The sequence below is a fragment of the Thermobia domestica genome, chromosome 10 (assembly GCF_964235325.1).
Source record: "Thermobia domestica chromosome 10, izTheDome1.hap1.1, whole genome shotgun sequence".
NCBI lineage: Eukaryota > Metazoa > Arthropoda > Insecta > Zygentoma > Lepismatidae > Thermobia > Thermobia domestica.
Window position 1 is genome coordinate 154,793,444 of NC_137463.1, and position 24,592 is coordinate 154,818,035.

The window sequence follows — 24,592 nt, forward strand, 5'->3', positions numbered from 1 at the left end:
ATTTATACGTATACCCACCGTCGTTATCGTGCTTACTCCCTACGGACGCATACCCTCGCTGCCGCTCCTGCTCTGACTCGGTTACACAGCATTCGTGCTTTTTAGTGGCCACCTAGTACAATACAAATTGGTTTGCGCTTATTCAGCGTAGTTCTTATGCCATACATCCACATATTTTATTTATCCTCTACCCTCGTGAAGTCCATCTACACCTATTAATGGAGCTCACCATTTAAGAAACACTTTCTAAAGCAGTGAGAGTACATATGATGTCGAAAGAATTATTCGCCCATTGAATGGTTAGCAAGCAGGTTTTCATATGTATTTTGTAACGTTTAATGTCCTAGCAACATGTCTTTATTAAGACTGCACTCCACCAAACGTCATTGAAAAAGTGTATTCAGTAATACTTTGTAATTACTGAGTAGTGCGTAGTTTGCAACACTTAACAGTTCAAGGGTACTAGAATGCACTTTGTGCAGAACAAGTAATTTTGTCACTGGATGTGGCGTTGGAGGAATAGAATCACCGTTATTTCTAACAGGTACGGAATCGGTGTTTTTGCTCCTCCTGTTGATAATATTGTTTTGGAGTTTTTTAGCGGTTGGTGGCACTGATATTGTGTCTTGTGCTGTAGTTGGCTGGCATAGGCGGAACAGAGGGGGACCAGGGAGGGCCACACCCCCTAGAAGCAAAGCTGGCCCTCCCCAGAGTTTTTCTACTGGACAAAATAATGTTATTCGTTTACCTCAATTTACGCATAACAATTTTAGTGACGCTTGCATTCGACATATTTAATAGTGTCTATACCGTCTCGCATTGGTGTAACTATTTTCCTAGGAGGGGAATGGCTCCTTAGTTCTGATGGAAGATGTAATGTACCATTACAATCACGTAATGTGGTCTCCGCTTGGAGGGGCTCACTAATTTTATCACCGACTGTATCATGTTAATTTTTCCGAAATAGGTTTCAATTTATATATGATACTCAATTGATTATAGTTATACTTGGAATAAATGTGGAAATTCAGGATAATTCGGTTGCAACTATATCTTAAAACTCATCTAATTTGTAATTTATAGAAAGAAAGCAAAAATAAATAAGAACGAGTAAAAGGAAATAATCGGAGAAAAACTCAACTATTCCAAATTAATTTTCATTGCATAGAAACGATTACTTTTCTTACTTCACTAAATCGGCCTTCAACATTAGCTGGGAAACAGACATGCAGACAGAGCAGAAGATTGAAAAAAATTCAATGAAACTTGCAAATCTGAGATAGAAATGCATTGAAGAGACCATTCTCACCGCCAGAAAATCAATTTGCTGAGATATGGACGCTTCATCGCTCGAACAACGCCATACGAAGCTACAAATAAGACCAACGATTTGTAACATGATGACTTCTGCCTCCAAAACTCAATCGCGCAAGATCTCCGTGTGCGAGCTCATCCTCTTTTGCTTAATTTAATTATCGAAAGACAAATTTAATATGAGGAAGAAGACATCCAATACGTAAAAAGACTGTTTTACAATTCTTTGGATACTTCAGAGTATTTAGAAGATACCCTCGACATCCGCCCAATAAGAGGGAAGTTACCGGAAAACATAGCCCTCACAGAAGAGAAGGGAAAAGACGATTGCTAGCCGCCTATGATGCTGGGACCCCGATTCCTCATTGGTCACCGCACGGGATTGAACTTCTAGCAATTTTGATGTCCAATGAATTAGAGGACTTTCCATTCACCTTTGTGGACTAAACAAGTGCCACCGAACAACTTCTACAAACTGTGCAGTAGTGAAGTGTTTGTGTGAGTGTTGGTGCCAATTACAACGAGGTGGAATGGAAAACTTTAAGTCCGTAAGTAGTAAGCATTCATTGACATAAATCTAAATCTATTGCAGTTTCTTTACAAATGCCTATAACTCTGCTCTCCCGTCTGAATGTCTGTTTTTAGGCTAAGTGTTGTTTTCAGTCAGACACTAATTAAAATTTTCTAGAAACTAAATTCCAAATTAGATTCATTTTAGAGAACAAAGGTACTCGCATTGAGCCTCACACACTACCTTTGCTATTAATGAATGTTTCCTTTTGCTCACAATTTCCTCCACGAAATTTGTGTACCTTTCATTTACTCTAATAATCTCCCTCGTAAAATAAACATGAGGATACGTTCTAGATTTGTAGGTATGGAAACCTCATCTGGAAAAGAGCGTTTAGTGTGCGCTGTGCCTCTGAGCCCAGGTAAGCCTCAGTAGCATAGGCACACAACGATATTTTGGGGAATAATATCTTTATTCATACATTATTTCACGATAACATTCAGTATATGGATATTTCAAATAGGGAAATATTGAAATCATCATCTTAATGGTATACAAAAAACTAGGCCCGCTATTGGGCAGGAATTCTTAGAAAAATTACCAATCGAAATTTTGGCAGAATACTTTGGACCCCCCTCCTCCTCGTCCTTCTTGAGATGCCCATATCCTCTCTGCAATCCGGTTTGATCCAGATTTTACCATTTTCTATTCGTTTTGTACTCTCCGCCGCCAAAAACCTCTGCTGTGATTGGAACTATTTCCCAAACATTGGTATTACGGCGCGAGAATCTCTATTCTAGTTCCAGACACGAATTGCATAACAGCACGCTAATCCAGTTCTTCTAAATTGTGAAATTTTTCGGCCCAGAGGCATCAAAAGCATGTAATATTAGTCCATTTTAAGTAAAGAACTATTAAGAAGCAGACGGGAGCTCTGAACTGCAAAATTTTGCTGTAAAATTCATCAAAAACATTTGAAATAAGGATCGGGTTCAGCGACGCCATGTTTATACATAGGAATGATTGTGACAGGAGCAACATAAAAGTGTATCGATTTCAGTGTTGAAAATTCGTCAAGTTTTGTAAGTGGCAGTGATTTAGACCAATTTCAATTTCCTTCAAACCCTTCCCAAAACTATTCCGGTTAGGGTTATATACTACAGATCTATCCATATAAGTATAGTTTGTTTATGCATGTAGCAAGTGTGATTTTTTTTTTTTTTTTAAATAATTAGTAACATGGCGGTAGGTGTTCCTGTAGCTAAGGTAATGTTCAATATGTCTGTGTAAACAAACCTAAGGGGCTCCCATCTACTCCTGAACTGAACATCGTCTCAGCAGAAATGGGTTGAACTGACCTTTAGGGATTTTCTTCCTTACGGGAAGAGGGTCCCCTTTTCCATTGATAGCTGCACAGTTTCTTAGTTAGACAATCATTTAACGAACCATGAATTGATTGGTCGAAGGGTCACTTGGGCCCTTATTCATTTCGGTCTCTCCTCTTCGATATACAGAGCCGATTAAATATGATAAAATCTGGATGTTATTTATTTCAAGTATCGTTTAATTGTGTTGATTAGCATGTATTAATATGTGTCTAGTAATTTATGTGAAACGTAGTGTACGTGTCAGTGATGTAGTATAGTAGTAGTAATAGTGAGTGATTGAAATGTGTGACATGTTTAAGTAGGGACAGTGTATTAATTATTAAATTTTTTCATTTCCGGTTCATCATAATATATACTTTAAGTCATAATGAAAAGTTATAGTTATTCCAACAATAATTTATAGTTGCGATGTACAGAGTACAAGAAGTATTTAATAGTGCACGGTTTGTTTATAAACTCCTAGCGCCGCAGTGTTCGATTTCAGTATCATCCGCTGCTCTCATTTCAGTTACCCCAATGTCTTGGTGATTTAGGTTTGACGAAATTGACCTTTCTTCTGCAATAAACAATAAGTAAATATTATTTCTGGCCTATATAAACAAGTAGTTAGGCAAATTGATTCCAAATTGAACTTTCCAGAATACTACAATGTTCTGCATGGACCAGTAATTGAAATATAAACTTTGCGGTCATTATTAAGCAGAGGTTAGAATATATGATGCTATTCTTTCGTTCCCAGGTTACGATGCTAACTCCTTTCCTATCCATTACTGATGAGAATAAACCTCATTGTTGTTATCAGAATAAACGTGTTTAAATAAAATTATTGTTGACAATATTGTTTTTCGCTGAATATATATTAAACTCTTATAAACTGTGAAGTGGATATAGTTGGGTTCTGTGGTAAGAACTACTGGGTTCGTGTAAGGTTTCGTGTACGGATCGGTATACGACTATTTACGGTAGTGGCATATTAAGTTGTGAGTGTGATATATGACTGCTTCGAACAGTCTTTGATATATTTAAAATATAGGGTGTCCGATAGTAAATTTAAGATATAGAGTGTTATGACGATAAATAAAAGATATAAATATAGATATTAAAATGAATGTGAATAAATAATAGGACATCCTTAGATGTATATGTTTAATATATTTGTTGCCACAAGTGAAGAGTGTTTATGTATAAGACTAAATATTTCGAGTGCTGACCCTTACACTGGAACTTCGCACGAGGATGTTTCTGTGTGTGTATAATTAACGGACTATATTCGCACTTCATAGTTTGGTGTTCAATAGTAATAGTCTCTACACATTGAGAATCTAGTCTGACAGGGCGGATAGCATCATATAGTAAACCATTTGATATCTTACCATTGATCACGGGAATATAATAAGCGCCTGAAAAATCGGTGCTGTTGAAATACATGCATCTGGCTTGACATTAACCTGCAACTTTAATTTTTTTTTCACGTTTCCTTTTCTGACTAAGTTATCATTGTTCGTAGAGGTGACGGAATGCATAGAGCCAAACAATTTCATAAATCAAATACAGTAAACTATCGTATTTTCGTACCCGGGTGTCGACCCTCTCTCCGTTGCAGATATTTTTTTTATTTTTCTCTTAGTTTTAAATTAGATAGCTATTGAAATCTTTCGACACCTCAAGATGTGGCGTTCTTGCGAAGAGGGAGCCACTGGTGAGATTTGGCAAATAAATCACCAGTACAAAATTCTAATTTATTTAAAAAAAATAATTTTGGCAAATCCCTAGTTAGGATTCTTCTATTTTAACTTCACTCTAGTTTTCCATACTGTCCTCGGAATTCTTATTTTTCTGAGGGGTCGGATATTTTTTATTTATTTTAGAAATCCTAAATTAGAGACCACACTGATACTTCCGGCTGGACCGGCCGTAATCTGAGTGAATAGTCAATCATTCCACAGGACTTATTCCTTGAGAGATGGTTGCCTAGAAGGCACGGACTCGTACTTAGGCACTCAGAGACCCCCCCTTGGGCCACGCATTTGAGTAGGCCACTTTTTTTCGACGTATATAAGTGTATTTGCCTATGGATTATTCTATGTCTAAATTCGACCACTTATCTTTGTAGTTCTAGTGTTCTAGCTTATTTCTTTGGCGCCGCTTTTTTCTCTCTTCCTTCTTTCAGTTATCTCGCTATTCTCTTCTTCAAGATTTTTTTTTAAAATTTAACCTCCCTCCCCTTCCTAAGTATTGAACATCATAAATATTGATCATTCAGTATATAGCTCTTGAACCTAATTCATGGACTGAGATATCGTGAGACATGATTCGCGGAAAAATTCATTGACGTGAAGTATCGAGGGACTGGTTTTAATTTTTTTATAGTATTTGACTCATCGCGGAGTGAATGATGGTCCTGTACACCATAATGTTATTCTCATTCTTTCGTAATTATCCGTTTGAAGTTCTATGTTAAACCACCAGCTATTTCTACTTTCCTGCTATAAGTTATAATAAATGTTAAGGTTGTAGTAGTTTGGGTCCATTTGTGAAATTAACTCTCTAGGTTTAAAATAATGTGTACGTGCCTACCTTACATATCAAGGGTCTACTGTTCAAACAGAATATATATATATATATATATATATATATATATATATATATATATCAAAATACGAATGTTATATTTATGCGCGGAAAAATCCGTTGATTATAAGGGATTTCAGATATTCTCGTTTATGGAAAGTGTTGCAACCTGTTAGTGAATTAGATGTCGGGGTTTATTTATTTTTCTTGAAGCGTAATGTAGATTGTTACTGAAAATATATGTATATGATGAAATGTGAATGTATATGAAACGTGAATATGACGTCGAAGTAAGATGTATAATTGAATTGAGAAAGTGAATATGTATAAAGCGTTTAGTACTTAGCCCGAACGATTATTGGTTGCCGTAGTTCGAGACATCCGACAAATACGAAAGATAGATTTTGGAAATATCGCCACATATAAAAATTATTTTGCTTATGTTCTGTAGATTCTCTGAATGCTATATGTGATTTTTTTTTCTAACATCATTTTTCTTTTAATATTAATTGCATGTAATATAAGATAGGAACAGGTCATGTTCCGTAACCCTAACGTAGCGTTAAGTCAATTTCTAAGTTCACCAACATAACACTCTTGTACGAATCTTTCATTTAAAATCCGTTCCTCTTATCCAAATCTTCACAACCTAAACAGTGTGTGCTTTTACCTTAATTTCTGTGCGTCGAAATATACAATCTCCAAACAAAAGAAGAAGAGAATAGTAATAACAATATCATGAATCTCTCATGAATTATGAATTGACAATTTAAGTTCACTAGTATGTGTGTAGATCGAACGACCTAGTGACTTAGGGCCAGTTTATAACGCAGCTAGTGACGACTAATCGAGAATAGAAAATAGCCTCTGTAATTTAGAAACCATAAATTTGTTTTATAGCCCGAAATTGAAAATGCCCAATAAATGCATCTACGAACGGAACTTGCGCGTTCAAAATAACTAACATAATTATATGTGTGCATTTGCAAACATTATAGCAAAAGACAAATGGACGCTGTGAAAGTGCCTGATAGGTAATGTGACGTTGACAATCGTCGCTAGTAGCGAGATAGGACTCGTAAACTCAAAAGAAAAGAAATAAATAAATAAATAAAAATATAATTTATATAATATACATATATATAGATAGATATATGCGAAAAGTCACTTCAAACCTTATACATTATTTTTTTTCTTTCCTTCTATAATTTTGTAAGATGTAAGAATATATTTATATATGTTAATAATTTTTTGTACTATGTAACTCAAACAATTTATCTAAATCCGTATTTAGATACCCAAGATAAATTTTTTTTTTTTAATTTTTCTGTTAATACATAGATATACGTCATCAGGACGTTATTGTGTAATTTCATATGAAGGGTAAGGGGAAAAAACAAGGAATGTCACGAAACTGCATTTTCGAGAAAACGGCGTTTTAATATTGAAAACCGCGTACAAAGAATAGGGTTATAAAATCTTTTTCCACTTTTTACATGAACATTTCTACATCTACGCATGCACGACATAGACAGTCAAATAGTGTCAAGAGTCACCAACAGATAGGACAAAGCACCCGAAAAAGCACATACATGGACATTCCTTGTTTTTTCCCCGTACCCTTCATATGTATATTACTACATTTTTATATATGTTCATAGCATGTTCTCAACAATTTATATTGTTTTTTTTTCTTTCTTTAATAGATGTAATAAAATGTATAGTAAAATGTAGTTAGATGGTTTCTTTTAGACTAATTTATCCATGTTTGTACACTGTCCCGTGTGTATGTGTGTGTGAATGAGTAATAACTCTAGTTGTAAGTCGTAACATTAACGTTAATTTATTGTAATGATTTTAAAATGCAGGGCTAGGGTTATAAACGATAAAGTCTAAAACTAATTATAATTGGATCTGGGAGAAAGGCCAAACTAACAGGATATGCCCGAATAAATGACGATCTTCCAGGAATATCAAAATTTTCATTTGTGACAAAGTATGTAATACTTGGAATATTTTTTTCCTGGCTGATTCGAATATATGATCGATCTCTGAATTTTGGAGTTTAAAGACTGGATACTACGTAACTTTCGTTCTAAAATAATGGATAAACAATACAACTAAAGTTTCTCGTCACCCGGGCTGGATCGGGGCAGCTCCCACTGGCGTAGTTGCCTAGATCCAGGCCGGGGTTGTAAGAGTGAACATGTGTCTATTCCGGATCACTTATATCGATCCTTGAGCGATAACATTTTGAATTCAAACTACCTTCCAGAAATTATTCAAAGTTCTTCATTATATTTCCATAATTATCCAGTAATTCGTTCTCCTCAGATTTTCTATCTTCTTCTTGCTTTCCTTCTTCCCCTTCCCTCTTCCTCCTTACGTGCTTTTTTTTCTTTCTCTTTCTCAATTTTCTTCTAAAACCTGAAAAGAGGGGTCGTGACTGGGAGTTGTCGCTATGGACACGGCCATTAAAATTGTTTTGATATTTCTTCGGAGGTTCGATATGAATTAGTCAACCCAACAACAAGTATTTGAAGTTAGAATTATAAATTCCCAAGTTATTTTTATTCATATTTAATTAAATTATTCTATTCACAGTAGCTTTCCGAAACTTCGGAAAAGACTATAGCGACACACCCTACTACTTTCTCCAATCACGTTTTTTCTCTCTCTCTCTCTCTCTTTTCAAAGAATCTTTTAGAAGACCTTGTTATAATATATATGGGTGTTCAGAAAGTAACTATGCAGATCATAACTTCTATGCAGTTACTGTATAAAAACGTGGTTTGTAAAAAGTATACATCTAGCACTGGTGCAACAGCAGGGTTGGCTGGTTTAAATGTTTTTTTTTTTTTTTAAATGGTGTAAACAAAAAAATGCCACAAATCGTGTATTTCATAGTGACAGTTTCATATATCTCGAATCATCTGTGTTAGTGAATCTATTGTAATTAAGGGGTCCCGATGAGCCCATAAAATTTCTCCCAGATAGAAACAGAGTAGTGGTTCAGATGCCACTTTAAGTAATATGTCTAATTCTTCATAACCTCGCTGTTATATAAGGACGTTAAGCCTAAACAAACCAAACGAACTGAAACAGCTTTAGCGGGTAGGCCAGTACCTACCAAAAATTTTGAAAAATATAAACGACTAAAAGATAATAAATATATACTTATTGCAAAAGAACAAATACTCGTACTATACATTTATATTTAAAAAATAAAATTAAAAAAGATTGGTTTACTCAAAATTAAAATCCTGAAGCCACCCCTGCTAACGAAACAAATTATATCTTATCTATCTGCTTGCCTGAATGTCTGTTTCATAGTAATCAATATTTTTAACTTTGCTTAAGTATATTTATAAAAAGTAGGCAAACTTTTTCGACTACATCTGTAGTTTACAAATTGGACTTTCTTTAAATTTTCTTGAATAATATCTCACACTAAATTTTTTAATTTTAAAATTTCAGCATTCATTGTTTTTCTAAACGCCATTTCAGCGCACTGGTTATTAGGGACCCACGCAGGAATTTATTTCGAGGGATACACAGCTTTTCAGGGGGTGGGGTTCAAATTCAATATGGGGCAAATTGTATTAAAAATTTCAGATGGTTTGAAGGGTTGGGAAAAGGAAGTGTCAAAATCTCCAAATAAACTTCAATTAGAAGACATATCAGGCTATATAACCGCTGTCTATGAAGAAAATTGGTGGCTTTTTACAGAAAAATGGAGAATTTGATGAAGTAAAAATAACTTCATCCACCTAGGCCATCTCCGTCATTCTCATATCCACGAAATGCGAGTGTTCTGCGGATGTCAGTAGTGGACGTTCTGACAAAAGTGAATCCTATAACTTCCACTGGAAGAAGTTACGTTCTTGAAAGTGATGTATGCTGAACAAATGTGAGTTTTTCAAACTTCAAATGGTAAACATATCCTACTACTTATTGAAAAGTTTTACTATGGACCAGGGTTATTTTGTTTAAAACAAATTTTGTATACGTTTTAAACCTTTTGTTTTAAACACGTGCACTTTTAAGTCTTGTTTTAAACATGTTTTTTTATTTTATTTTTGTAAAAAATCTGCCACAGAAAAAAAAAACTTTTTTACAAAAGATTTGTCACCTTGTTTTTAACGTCTATTGTATTGTTTAAATGCTTCTCAGTTAACTTGCGAGACAGTGTCGTAGTCGAACGTTGGACTACTTGTAGAACTGATATAAAATAAATAAAATAATTATCATGAAAACAAAATTCTGTGTTGTATTCAGAAAGCAAACAAACGGTCATTTGCTAAATTGCGGTTCTGAAATTAAAATATCGCAGGCATTCGTTGATACAGTACATCTTGGTTGTCAGTTTAAGTACAACTTGGAATCTTTTAACATGAGTTTTACGGGAATTAAAAAGTACATTTGGAGCAAATTTACTAAAGTAACAAACTTCATCCGGTAAGAAAACGATCCTACGAGTTCGTTGCAAAACGTGTAAGAAAGAAATGGTTGGTTTAGTTCAAAGAATGAAGAATCGTTATGATAAATGCAATGAAAAAACTGGAAACCCAAACAAATGGTAAAAATGTTGATCCGAAAATTGCTTGTGATGATTCTAACGTCAGTGATGTGATTGAGATGCAACTGGAAACTTCAGGCAAGAATTAATTTTGTATAATCAATTTCTTTTTCATTATATTATGAAAATTTTATTTCATCCTTCTCCCCACCTCCGTTCTAAATTTTCTTAAAAACTTTACACCTTGGCGTAGCTTGTATGAAAGGGCACGGCGCGAAAGGCAGTCGCCCGCGTAACTAACTATTAAAGCGTGATACTTATTGTAACATCAGTGCCGAACGTCAGTGTCTGGGACAATTTGATTACAATTTGTTCGTCTGTCTGTACGTATGCACCATGCTACATGCGCAATTTTCGGTCTTTTTTAACCAGGGTTGGCTGGTTTAAACCAAGATTTAAACCAGCTGGTTTTTTCAAAAAAAAACAACTGGTTTAAACCAAAAAACAAAAAAATGCTCGTAAAAGTGTAAGTGTTTGTAAAATCTTGATGAACACACATTTGTGGGTTATCACGTTTCACTCCCGTATATTATTCGTATTATATTCAGACCTAAATTCCCCATTCATTACTCAAAAAGATTATACTACAAAAGCAACTTTTTTTTTTATAAGTTTATAAATGTTTATTTTGTGATTTTTGTAGTTGTTATTATTGTTATGTAGTTGCAATCGAAGAAAAATTCTAAATATTGTTTCGTTTCAATGTTTACTATTGATAAAATACATCGAAATGCCGTACTTTGTGTGTGTGTGCGGGGGGGGGGGGGTCACACAGACCCCACGAGAGGCATTTAGTGAAATAAGTATCTTTGGTATCTATTTATGTATAATGAGTCTGAGCCAAAGTGGACTCAAATAATTCGTATCTTTATTCACTTTTCATATTGATATGGACATTAGGGCGGAGCGAAAAATCACTTTTTTATATATCGAAGACGCAATAGTGCGGAAAAGTTGCCAATTGATATTGATAACATACTGTAAAAATTTCGTTTCTGAAATCAAATATCTTCCGGTGGCGAATCGCCAAAAAAGATTTTGTATCTTTATAGGGTATGCAAACCCGCCGTACACATAACTTTTTTGTGTTTCTACAATAAATGAACGAATTACTACCTATATTTCTTAACGTAAGCAGTCTATAAAATCGAAGAAATAATTTCTAGATGATTTAGGCAGATTTGGAACCATAAAATAGCCCATTTTAGCAAAATATAGTATTGCATATCATATAGTGTACTTGTGGTTTCCTATAAGGTTCTAGCATTAAATTAATATGCCGATAAATGTGTTCATTGTTCGTTATAATTTTTCCTTCAACACTCTTTTTCCTTTTAAAAATTTTCGTACTGCTTTATAGAATTTAATTTCCTCCCCTGAATATGAATTCAATTTGGATTAGTCCAATTGATAGTAGTAGTATTAAAAAGAAACAACGTTAGTACTCGATAACTGTTCGAGTGTGGAAGACGATCTTTTCAAGGTAATTTTACGGTGTTAACATTTCGTTTCAGTGTTTACTTCGTTGTGCGTAGTTGGTAAGTGTATAAACAATTTGTTTTTGTACTGTAAATTAAACTTCATGTAATGTGTGTGAGATCTGTATTTTATATCAATATTGAAACTCTAACCATGGCGAAGATAAGAACAAGATTAATAACGACTCACCCCGTGCTTGGACATTCAGCTGAACTTTCAGGTGTGTAGTTGCCCACAAAATTAGATGTAATGAAGCATTATTTTCAATTGGTAGAGCTGGAAAAGTGTGAGAAAGGGCATGATCCATCTGTAAAGAAGTTGATGAGAGACGTTGCTCAATGTGTAAAATCTGTTTAGGGCAAAGCTTCCATCCCTACTTTGTCGTTAGAACGTGTAGTTCAGTTTCTACTTGCTTTGCACGGAAAGTATATAAGAAGTTTGTTAGATCTGAGAAGAAAACGAAAGCTTCTGCTAGCTTCCAGAAAAACTGGATATATTTAAACAAGATTACACGAAGTCTTTTGATATATGTTCCTGAACTTTCCATGTGCTTATGTGAATTAAGAAAGAAAATACCTAGGAAGGAGTGGACATTTCTGCAAGATCAGAGAACAACACAAGTAGCCAGAATAGAGGGAGTTGACTACGAGGAGACTTTAAAACTAATCATACTCACTAAAAGTAAATCACGAGAGACCACCTGCCAACAGTCTGCTTACACATCACAAACGAGTATTTCTAATGAACTCCAGACATCATCTTCTGATGGTGATGAGTTAGGTGTTGATTATTAATTTGCAAAACAACAGAATATTAGAGAGAAAAGAAGCAAGTAGCAACGACATGTCCTTAGACTTCTTGGTATGCTGGCAGACCGATTTCGAACATCTGATCGTGCAACTGCTTTTGATAGCAACAGCTACATTGCAATCTTTTGGAATAATTGATCCACAAAATGCTGGCTATATGACAGACTGCCCAAAAGCCCGGCGAGAAAAGTAAAATATAGGACAAAAGGAAGTGCTAATGGCCAAAGGAAAGGATCTTAGAGACTTGTACCTTGATGGTCTTAAAGATCAAACTCTATGCAGGAAAGAGACTGGAGGTCGCTGATTTTCAGTAAAGAGATACGCTATTTGTAAAGATGGAGCTAAACACGTGTGGTTGATGAGAACTTCTTCAAGGTACATATCACAAAAGGAACGGCAATTGATTCAAGAAGTGCATAATCCAAAATAACTGCTATTTCGCACACCCGGAGAATTTATATTGCCTTCTATGGTTGACGATGAAAGACTTCACGTCAGAAAAGAGGCATAGAGAAAGATAGTCAACGTAATGGGAAAAGCTAGGAATGAGAAGAGTAGATAATATGACAGTAGTATCAGTAGGAAGACGAAACGAGGAAGACCAGCTAAACAAGACAATGAGTCACTTGTAAAAAAAATGTATGCTACCAAAGCTCAATTTCAATGCAAATGATTATACAGATCTTATTAATTGGGAATCAGTTGAAGTGAAGCATCCTCCAGCGTTGTCTTGTTTTCCAACAAAGAACTTGAAATCTACAATAATAACCGTGAACATCCAGTCATAAAAAGAGCTTTAAAATATTCCTGTCACATTACGAGTACAGAACGCCGCGTGAAACTTGTAACAGAAGCATCTGCAGCAGTTTGTGGCAGTAATGGTTTTATCAGACTTAAACTAAAAATACCGATTTGTAAACACAAAAGTAGAAACAAAGGCAAACTATGCTCTGCAAATAGCCAAAGATCTAAATTTGAACATACGTGTATCAATGGTACGATGAGCATGGTAGGGACCTGACCGGCACCCACGTCCTCGTCGTGGGTCCTGGCTCGTTTCGCTGAAACAAGCAGAGAGGTGCAGAAAAAATATGTATTTTGTATTAAGTAGATTATTATTTTGATCAAATTGACTAGTGTGTGATCCAAAATGCGCCTAAATCATGCAGAAAACATTTCTTAAATTTTATATATTACTTAACTTAAGAAATGTAGATTATACTTTTGTTCATTTACCGTAGAAAGGCAAAAGAGTGATGTGTACGGCGGGTTTGCATACCCTATAAAGACACAAAATCTTTTTTGGAGATGCGCCACCCGAAGATATTCGATTTCAGCGACGAAATTTTTACAGTATTTTATCAACATCAATTGACAACTTTTCCGCACTATTACGTTTTCGATATATAAAAAAGTTATTTTTCGCTCCGCCCTAATGGACATTAAGTCGGTGTATTTCTTTAATTTGGACCAATAAAAGTCGTTGTTAACTAACTTGAACTAATTAGTTCTTCTGTACTCCGTAGTACTTTGAAAATGTCCATATGTAATTCTGTGTAATGGTTTCACTTTGCAACTGTTTATCTTTTTGTCCTTCTGAAATGACTCTTGACAGTTATATTAAGAAGCATGTAAAGATCAGTACAACGTATTTTTTTTAAATCAGGATTCCTTCGTTAGTGAGTCGGCAGACGTATCGCATTTGTGGCCAATTAGTCCTGGTTCCGAGTTCAAATAAAGGACAATTTCTCTCGGATGTAACTCGAGAAGCGGTTTTTATTCCGCTTTAAGCTTATGTGACCCCTTCCAGCATAACCCGGTTGTTGCATAATAACATCAAGGTGAAACAAACTTATTTCTGTCCATATGTGATATGAATATATAGAGCAAATTATTTAAACCATAAAAACCTGGTTTAAACCAAAAAAAACCGGTTTTTTGTTTTTTTTTTAATAAAAACCATGGTTTTTGCCAACCCTGTTTTTAACATTAAATTATGAGGGAAGAAGCACGAAACGTTGGAATCTGCTGTATAGATTTTGAATGCGATCCGACGTAAAATTTCAAAATTACTGCTTTAGATCACACTTTAAACAAAAAGGTCAGTCTAAAATAGCCTTGCCACTGAAGCAAAACTGTAATCAATTAAACTAAACTAACTAATTTTATGTTTTTCAAACAAACATGGGTTGCAGGATAAATTTGGCTCCAACTCAGTTTTTATAAAATATTTTTAGATATGGGGCGTTCAGACCACAAGGGATCCAAGTCCATTTTCAGAAAGGTTCACTTTTGCTCAATAAACGTAGTATCTTAGTAGGCAAGGGTACGAAATAAAAGAAACAGAAACCACGTGAAAGGGTGTGGATTACAGTTTCATAGGACAACCACTAGACAAGGGCGTTGATGGAATGAGGGCTAATTTCCCCTTCCTTGCTCATAAATTTAAGATATTAACATTATATTGCGTACGCTGCAAGGTGGGAGTGATTAACAAGTCAAGCTCCGAATGCCGAAGTCGATTATGCATAATTACGTTAAATAAATGTAGTGTGTGTTCAAAACAACACACCGACAGAAAACGTCATATTTTCGCAACCACGAATCCGAGATGAAAGAAGGAAAAACTACATGACAAGATGCAATATAGAACTTTATATGATTGCCGCTAGAGAGGGCGTTCGTTCAGAGGTCATCCTCCCCTACCCTGAATTTCAGATTTTGGGGGCAGTAATGCAGATTTAGAAACCTTTTGCTGAGCAAAGTGAAACATAAAAAATTTGAAAGTCCTTATAACGAATAACTACGGATTTTGATTAATTGTAATCCATTTCCATTGGCCGTAAAGAGCTATAGGCCTGTATAGCTCTCTTGTGTACTTTTGGCCCAAGGATTCCAAAAGTGGCTCTCTTTTCGAGTTTCGGGTCTGCTTAATATTCTGGAAATTGGACTTAAGCAATCTTTAATCGTCTGCATGTTCTCCGTATTTATTCGGTGTAATGACCTCAAGATGTAATGTCTGCATGTTCTGTTGGACTTTCCTTATCAAAAGATTTCTAGCCTTACTGTCCCCGCAATATGAAATTCAGGGTGAGGATAGAGACGGCTGCCCTCCTGCCGCCCCTGTATAGCAGCTATCATATGAATCTATCCCACGTTGTTTCAAGTGTTTTTAGTTACATTATTTCGGACTTTTGACTGCGTAGATATTACGTTTTGAAATAGAACTTATTTGCTGAGCAAAACTGAACTTTATTGAAAATTGATTTGAATCCGTTGTGCTCTGAACGTCCCAAATGTTACCTTTCTTCAATAAATTATTGACTTAAAAAAAAAAAAAAAAAAAAAAAAAAAAAAAAAAAAAACGTACGCTTGCAGAAAATATTCTAAAGTTAGCACATGAAATGTGCTTCAAACATTACTTGAAAATTTATTATTTTAAAATAATTTTATTAGCATCAGTGTTCTGAAATAGTAGTCAAATTTTGCAACAAAAATCTCACTCGCCTATACGAAACGCGAACTTAGCCCCTAAAGGCATAACTAAAAAGTTTCAGAAGCGGTAACTCCGAGATGACTTGCTATAGGGCTAAAATAACCGTACAACCGTATTTCTGGTAAAATTCTAGCTTTAAAACAGTAACATGACTAACTTTGCATTTGAGTTTTCGAATACCACGCAAAGATGTCCGCCATGATGCTTGACAGCAGCATCTGACGTGTCAGAGCACTTCCAAGTTTCATCATTCTCCCTCAACCCGTTCTCAATACACAAGGATGGTGAGGACTTTTGTTTTGCCACGCATATTGATAGATTTTGTGAAATCTCTATAGTAGGTAGATTTTAAAATCTACCTAAAGAGCTTATTACAACCAAGAAAGTACTAATGAGAGTCACTGGCAAAAGGGTATAATAAAAGATGGTCGTGATATAAAATAAGTTGAGAATTACTAATCTATACTGAAATATTCTGTACCCAACACAGTGTAGTCTTAACGAGAATAAAATAAATGAAAAGATAGGTTGCTAGAGTAAAAAAGTCTTAATAAATACGTTATTACATGATTTTGAAATATGTTTAAAATCCTGTTTTAAACTGTTCAAAATGTTTAAAACATGTATTTTTTCATGTTTCAAAACATGTTTAAATCATTTTGAACATCTTTTTCATGTTTTAAAGTTTTTTTTTTTTTTTTCCAAAAGAAACTATTTTATCCAACCCTGCTATGGACTCATCTATACTCTTTCTTTAGGTTAGTCTTGATTTTTATTTTCACGGAAGTGTAAAACTTAGCATTCTTGTGTTATTATCCTACGTCCAGAGTATTCTTGAAAAATCAACTGTTTTCAATTTTTTTTTAACAATGAACCCATTATCATCCCAAATTCATAATTTGCTAGGTGCTTTACAACAATACTATCTATTCATTAAATTAATTTCAAAATTTTAAAATAGGTACTTTTTGAAAAATTTTGATTTTGAAAAAAAAAAAAAAAAAAAGATTCTGTATTAGCCTATATGATGTATACCACAGGAAAGGGCATGAAAAGTGCTGTAAAATGACACCTCAATCATCTCTCTAGTTCAATTACGAGAGCTGGAATATGCTATTGTGGGGATTTTTTCAAACTTTACATAGCCCCATCTTCAATACCGGTTGATATACATAAAGTTGAAATTTGGTATTTTTCTTAGTCTATCTATGGGACATCTATGTGCCAAATCACTTTAAAATCTGAGATAGTGCGGCTAAGTCATTGTGTTGAACTGATATGGAATGACCCAATTGCATCAACACTTGTCATTGGAAAGTCGTGGTTTATAGTTTATTCTATTCAGCATGAAACAAGCTTTCCAGAGGTGCTAAGTATTGGGGTTCATAATGTACTTGAACTGGGAAAATTGGGAGAATGTGGGGAAAAATTCCCTCCAGAAATCCCATCAACTTTGGACACCTCTGAAGAGGCCCCGGGTAAAAGCACTCAATCCATGTCTATATTGAAAATTACTGTACCAAGCTTTGCATTGATAGACACAATAGGTATGAGGTGAAAACGTGCATTGATATACAAGATTTTTCCTCATATCTATCCCGTCTATCAATATAAAACTTGGTACAGTCATTTCTTATTCCCTATAGTATTTTTCGAGATACATTTGGATTGAGCGTTTTTACTCGGGGCCACTTCAGAGGGGTCCAAATTTGATGGGAGGAATTTTCCCCATATTCTCCCAATTTTCCCTGTTCAAGTACATTATGGATCCCAATACAGAGGACCTTTGTTTCATGTTGAAGAGAATGAACTATAAACCATGACTTTCCAATAAACAGTGCTGACGCACTAGCTACTTCACTACGAATTTCTTCATACTAACAGAGTTAATGGGACCCAGGGACTTACTCCGTTGTCCATACACCTAATTTTTTGTGCATAAAGATATCTTTGTTATGTTTATCGAATGGACTATTGTGTGTTCCAAATGATAAGCGACATGACCTTGAGTTGGTTTCACGCGGCGTCCAATTGACTTTGAGCGGTGTTGACAATTCGAGACAAGCAGTTTTGCACGCTGACTTCTCGCGCAACTGCGAATCTTGACAATACTATTAGAAATATTATATTAGCACATTAACTGCTCACTTTACGAAGTAGAGAAAAAATTACGAACACATACGTGAAAACTACATCTTTTTATGACAACTGGTTGTCATAATACACACTTTTAAAGGTTTCCATATAAAACAATTAGTGAAACGAGCGTTGAGTCCCGCGTCTAATTTCCAGCGGATTTTTCTTCGATTTGGAAATGGAACTCAACTTTTATTACAGGAGAGTCAGGGAACATTACTTTCAGGGGAAGGAGAGCTTTTCACACATTAAAAACAGAACAAAATGACCTCTTTCAGAATATGAAAGCATTTTAACTCCCCATGTATACTAAACACATATTGTGTTTTCACGATGCTACCTTATCAAAAGACGGATCTTGACAGTACTGAAGTTGAAAACCGGATTGTATGAGATGAATCAATAAGCTATTCATAAAAAAACAAATGCTGTTTATAGCAGTCTGTTTATCTGACTTTGTGTTTATGTAGGTTAAAATACTAAAGGGAAAAAAACTCGAAAAAAATATCAACTCAGATGTCATTATGCAATAATATAGTAGGAGTTTACAGTGCACCCAGTTAGGAAAATGAGAATATAAAGCATATGATTAATTTTATTTGTTTTAATTAGGTATAGAACCGTATTGATGATGCTTGATTTTGTTTTATATATATTTTCATGTTTTATTATAAATGTTCCTCATTTGCATTAACTGTTAAATAAGTTTATTAAACATATACCAGACGAACCTCATTTTGAAGCTGGAAATAGTTTGGAAAGACGGGGCCCCCTTTTCCCCCGTGGCTACACACCTTTGCAATCTGATTCATATTACATATATAGGCCTAACATCGTAAGAATAAAGCATAGGAAGTTCGTAATTTGTTCTGAAATTTACTTCAAGGTAGCACTTTCTTATTCAACAGAAGAAACGCTTTTTTTTTTTTTTTAACGTTCCACTGCCTTATTATGTGCGACTTTTAATACTCTCTTTTCCCCTCTATAAGAGATTCAAAAGCATCAGACGTCTGAATGGTGTCATAAATTATCGTAACCAAAAACAAACGCAAGCATATCGAGTTGCTTAGGAATCAGACGGATTGCTTTCGTGACAACTACACCAAGCCCAAACGTGTTATTTGTTATGAAAACAGATAAGAAAACAAAGGGGCTAGCTGTGTAGGAACGTAACTTCTCTTGTAGCATAAAGAGAATTCATCGATATCTCGGTTGCTTTCTTTCGTGGTAGTTCGTTTGTTCTCCAAAATTATAGTTGACAATGTCTTTAAGCAAACCGAGCACAAGTGCGGAGTTTTATTTTATTTTACTTTTATTTATTTATTTATTAAGTGCTACGAAGTCAAGCTCGAAGAATTATTTTCTGTGTTTACAGTTTTTGGAACCCATAATAATAAATTTACAAGACTCAGATTCAGATAATGACGAAATATTAACTGACATAGTGACAGTAGTGTTGAAGACGAGTGTTTAGCATTTCCACTGGAAAAGTTAACATGTAAGAAATTTAGTTGCTATATATACTTCTAGGATGCACAGTCAAAATTCTTGAGTTTGCTGGAATACTACATTTATATTGTGAATAATGTTGCCAATATATGTGTCATAATCTCAACTGGAGGAAGAGCGAGAAGGGAAAGGGAAGTCCGAAATCCGGCAACACCGGGCGGAATATCGCGCACCATTGGCTACTGCCCGTGATGCTTTACATCTGAAACACACAGTAGGTTTGATTCCCATGTTGGGATGACAGGTTCATATCCCTTTCTTGTTAGAACATGATAGTTAACATTTAAGAATAATGTACTTTCGCTCAGAATTGCATGAGTAAAACAGTAATAGAAAATTGAGTATTTATAATTAGAGTAGATTTTAGGTAGTTACTTAGTAGCAACTGAATATAGGAAATATACAATTTTAAGCAAATTTATGATGTAATATATTTTCACTGAACTGTTACATGACAGTCTCGTGTTAGAAGAACTAAATAACTTGAAGAGCTTATAATGAGTGCGGAGAAAGCGGGACTCAGAATTGTATACATAAGCACTATAACAAGATCTTCTAAAACATTCTTACAATTTTCAGAACTAAGGGGTCATGCCCCCCCCCCCCCACACACACACACACTCTCTAGGAAAATATCCTAATTACGCCAATGTTGGCTGGCTGTGTTGATGTCGATGATTGGATGTTGTGTATTCTTCACTGATATGCTCTATGTTTGAATGTTATAAGTTGAACATGGGTATTGTATTGCTCAACTGTGTCAAGAGTAGTTTCGATATCTTCTTGTTCTTCTGATATTGTCCAGGAATTAAACAGACCATTTTTCGAGTTTGTGCTACCGACATTAATTTTTGTTTGATGAAGCATATGTGTGTGATAGTGAAATTAATTCCTAACTTTCCGCGATATTTTGTGGATTGATGACATCGAGAAAAACTGTACTGAATGTGGTCGAGTGTTGAATGTGTTCGCGAAATTTGTTAACACTGGACGGCTATTTGTTTCATTATTATGTCATAATAGGAAATGTTCGGCTTTTAAGAAGTATACTTCTGTAAGGAAAAAGAGCATCTTTGATAACTTTTACTTTTATCGCAGGTTTTTCTCTTGTCATATTTTTTTGTGTGTAATGTTACTAATTATGATTTCATTACCAACGAGTGCTCTGAAATTTCTTCGAAACTCAGTAGGCATACTGTATCGGATCGGTTGTGTTCCTGTAGAATAGTGACACAAGTCCTGGAGTAACATATGAGTTTGACGAATGCACCGAAGTCAGAAGTGGATAGTCGGTGGTATTTGCCGTGAAAATAATGAAATGTTTTTGAGAACTCCCTTTTAGAAATTATTTCTAAGCATGTACATCCCGATTTCTTATCACTATTGGAAGCGTACGTGGGTTTGGATAAGGGACAGTGGACTCATATGAGTGAACCATTCCCATAATCTTGTTGACCCCGAGAGTGTCACACACACAGACTATCGAGAATGTGTGGTTGCATTTAAAGAGAAATTTAAATTTGACTTATCGTTCTGATAGTTTGATGCTTCACTTCGCTTATTATTTATGGGAAAGAATGTTTGCTGCTGGCTGTCCTATTGGTGAGATGCATTTCATGTTTGTCATGGTGCATTGCTTTATAATTAGTGGTAAGGTAAGTATTACTCTTTTCCCCTTCTTACGTTACATCTACAGTAGTAGTTTTATTTATTGTAGGTTTGGATGTTTCTTTACTGGTTCTCGAAGGCAGGAGTTGGAAGGCGGCAACCCTCCATTTAGATCTCAAAATTGATAGTCACCGTTTCACTTGAATTGATTTCTCGGAATAGTTAAGTATCAGTTCCCAACGATATTTCCATTATTCGTAGCAATTGAAGCGTAAATTCTTGGTGAAAGTGGTAGATCACTTGGATACTAATCGTAACCTAGTTGTCACTGTTGTGATGTACTTTTGTGTATTAATTTTACATTATGCGGGTGCATTACTGGTGCGAACTTGGATTACGATTGCTTATTACGTAGTAACCAAACCTTGTCCAGAATTTATTTTTCGATTACTCCGATTGATGGAATCGTTACTGGGAATTGATCTCTCAATTTTTCCGAGGAATTGTCTCCTATGAATGTTCTTCACAAAGTGTACTCTTATCTAATTTTGCGCAGTAATACCACGTTGATGCATACGGATGCAGCAAAGAGCAATGGAAGGATGAAAATAATAAATAATTGTGATAAACAGTGAATAGGGAAGGCCTGAAATAAAAAAAGGGGGTAACTGCAGGCCAGATATAATAAAAGCAGAGAGAAGTAGTAATACAACGCTGAAAACAGGTTCATATGGGTTTTATCCAGGGCCGCCATCTGCGGCAGTTTAGCTTCTTCAATCTGTACCAAGAAAAAACACTTTTATACCGCATAAAAACAGCGCATTTGTGAAGGTCTCACAAGAGTGATTCTATACTGTCAACATGTATAATACACGTCAACTGCATTGTCCAGGAACACTCTGCTGGTGTAAATTAATGTTACAGTTGTCTTTCAAATACACGGTATAGTACAGGTTTGATACTTGTAAATATAAAAATGAAGGTTTCCTGCATAGCGCAGTAACGCTCCACCAATAGAAATTAAAAAATTACCTCAGACAGTACTCTTAGCATACACATTCACTCACTTTCACTGTCACTGTATCACTTTATGACGGTGTACTCTAAATGTGAACCCGACGTACTTCGTTTCGTGCAGGTTTACTTTTGGCGTACGACTGAAAACAACTGTTCAGCGGGAATGTATTCCTGCAGAGTCTACAAAAGCTGTACCGTATGTTAACTAGTAAAGCGTTGCAAGCACGAAATCATGACAAATGCTACTGAAAATTCTATGACAGCCAAAACCCACACATCACTACCTTAGCTTACGAGTATATTAACCGTCGCTGACGCGCCTGCTCCCTTCGGACGCGGCACACCAACTTCATTCTGGCCTGACTCGGTTAGGAGTATGTTTAGTACAAGGGGTCCAGAAGCAAGTAAAAAAAAAACACAAAATTTACAGGAAAAATGAGTCAAGTACTTAGACGCAACATAACGTAACCAAATCTAACCTAACATAAACTAACATGAGCTAACCTAAACTAACGTAATATCAGTAGAAATAAGCGAAATTCTATCAGTTTTTGGAAAATCATGCGGGACTCCTACACTAATATAACATAAACTAAACTAACTTAGCGTAACCTAAACTAGCCTAACCTAACTTAAACTAACCAACCCTACCCTAAACTAACCGAATGTGAACAGATATTACCAAAATAGTAACATTTTTTACAGAAAACAGCTGGACCCTTTCTACTAAACTTAGGCCCTCGGTTAGATGGCTTTCATGCTTTTTAGTGGCCACCTAGCATAGATTTGCTTGTTTTAGCACTGTACTTATTATACCCCTAATGTAATGTAACCTAACGTAACTTAATATAATCCAACAAAACAACTGAATGCAGTACATTTTGGTGCTTTTTTACCGTTTTCAAATTCGTCCGAGGATATAGTATACGTAAAGCCGCGTCAGTTCCAGAAGGAGCTGGACGCTCATACTTTTAGGGATTATTCATTGAGTATCTACGAACTTACCAAGGGGGTAACAAAGCGACTTTGATTTACTTCTCGAGTGATACGAAAATAAAAAAGAATGTACCTGTACTTTATATCTGCATGTGTAGTGCTCTTCTACTTTATCTATGACTATGTGTATGTGTGTGGGGGAAGGAATTAACGCATATCGCATGTCTTGTGCACATGGATACTTCTTACTATTGCACTGCGTAGAAAATTTATGGTATTTCATGTAGAAGTGGTAATAGAACACAAAAGAAACGCAGATCAGGGTGTTCTCATGTATACTATTACCATAATTGGATTCACTCTGTACAACGAAGGGTACTAGTTTACTTTTGCCACACCACATTGTGTAAGGTTTACTAGAGAACAAATTTCTGCAATCGACAAAGTAATACACATGTATTTTATGTTTACAAGTGCATGATTACTAGTGTAAAATCCTTACAAGTGCTTTAGTACGGATAAAATGAATGAGAGTATCGAACGAATTTATTGTGTCGAAAAGGAGTGTGACATGTCAGTAGTACGACACATCGAAACCCTGAACATACTTACTGCTATTGGTAAGCACTTGTTAATTTTCAGGTCCAGTCTAGCCCTTTCGCCCTCCTTTCCAAACATGGGAATCACAAAATCACCAATATTAGCGCACAAACGACAAACATTTGGCGCAAATGTCGACGACTCAGCCACAATTCCCCACATTTCGGTTCCCCGTTCTTCGATGCAAGAACATACAACAATACTTTTAACTTCAGTGTTGCCAACAACAATCAATAGATTTTCATTTCATGTGTAAGTGGGTCATTCCCTACATTCAATAAATTTTGCGTACTAGAACTAAACGCAAAAAGGACAATATTCACTTAAGTGCAATCACAACTATCTAGCAAGAGTGTGTCTAATTTACTGACCAACACATTTCTCTACCCACCGGCAAAACTACAACAGCTAACGACACCAAATTCCACACAAATATCAACATCGAGGACCCCGACATATTTACAAAAAAAAACATTAAAATATTGTGATATTTAATATATCTTTATCACGAAAAACTATTATAAATATGATAAAAACTTGGCCACCACGTAAACAACAATGGCCACCGACACCAAACAAGGCACAAATATCAACCTTCTTCACCCCAAAATATTTACAAAAAATCATTAAAATATCGCG

The 24,592-nt window shown here is 35.3% G+C and overlaps 1 protein-coding gene across 1 annotated transcript in view; it reads right to left on the minus strand.

The window, feature by feature from the left end:
• Window positions 1-24,173, minus strand: part of LOC145662783 (uncharacterized) — a 67,298-nt gene extending 43,125 nt beyond the window's left edge. The window contains exon 1 of the mRNA XM_081728658.1: window positions 23,966-24,173. Coding sequence (XP_081584784.1) covers window positions 23,966-24,115 — 150 coding nt within the window. The 5' untranslated portion in view covers window positions 24,116-24,173. The remainder of the gene's footprint in view (window positions 1-23,965) is intronic.
• Window positions 24,174-24,592: the final 419 nt, after the last annotated feature.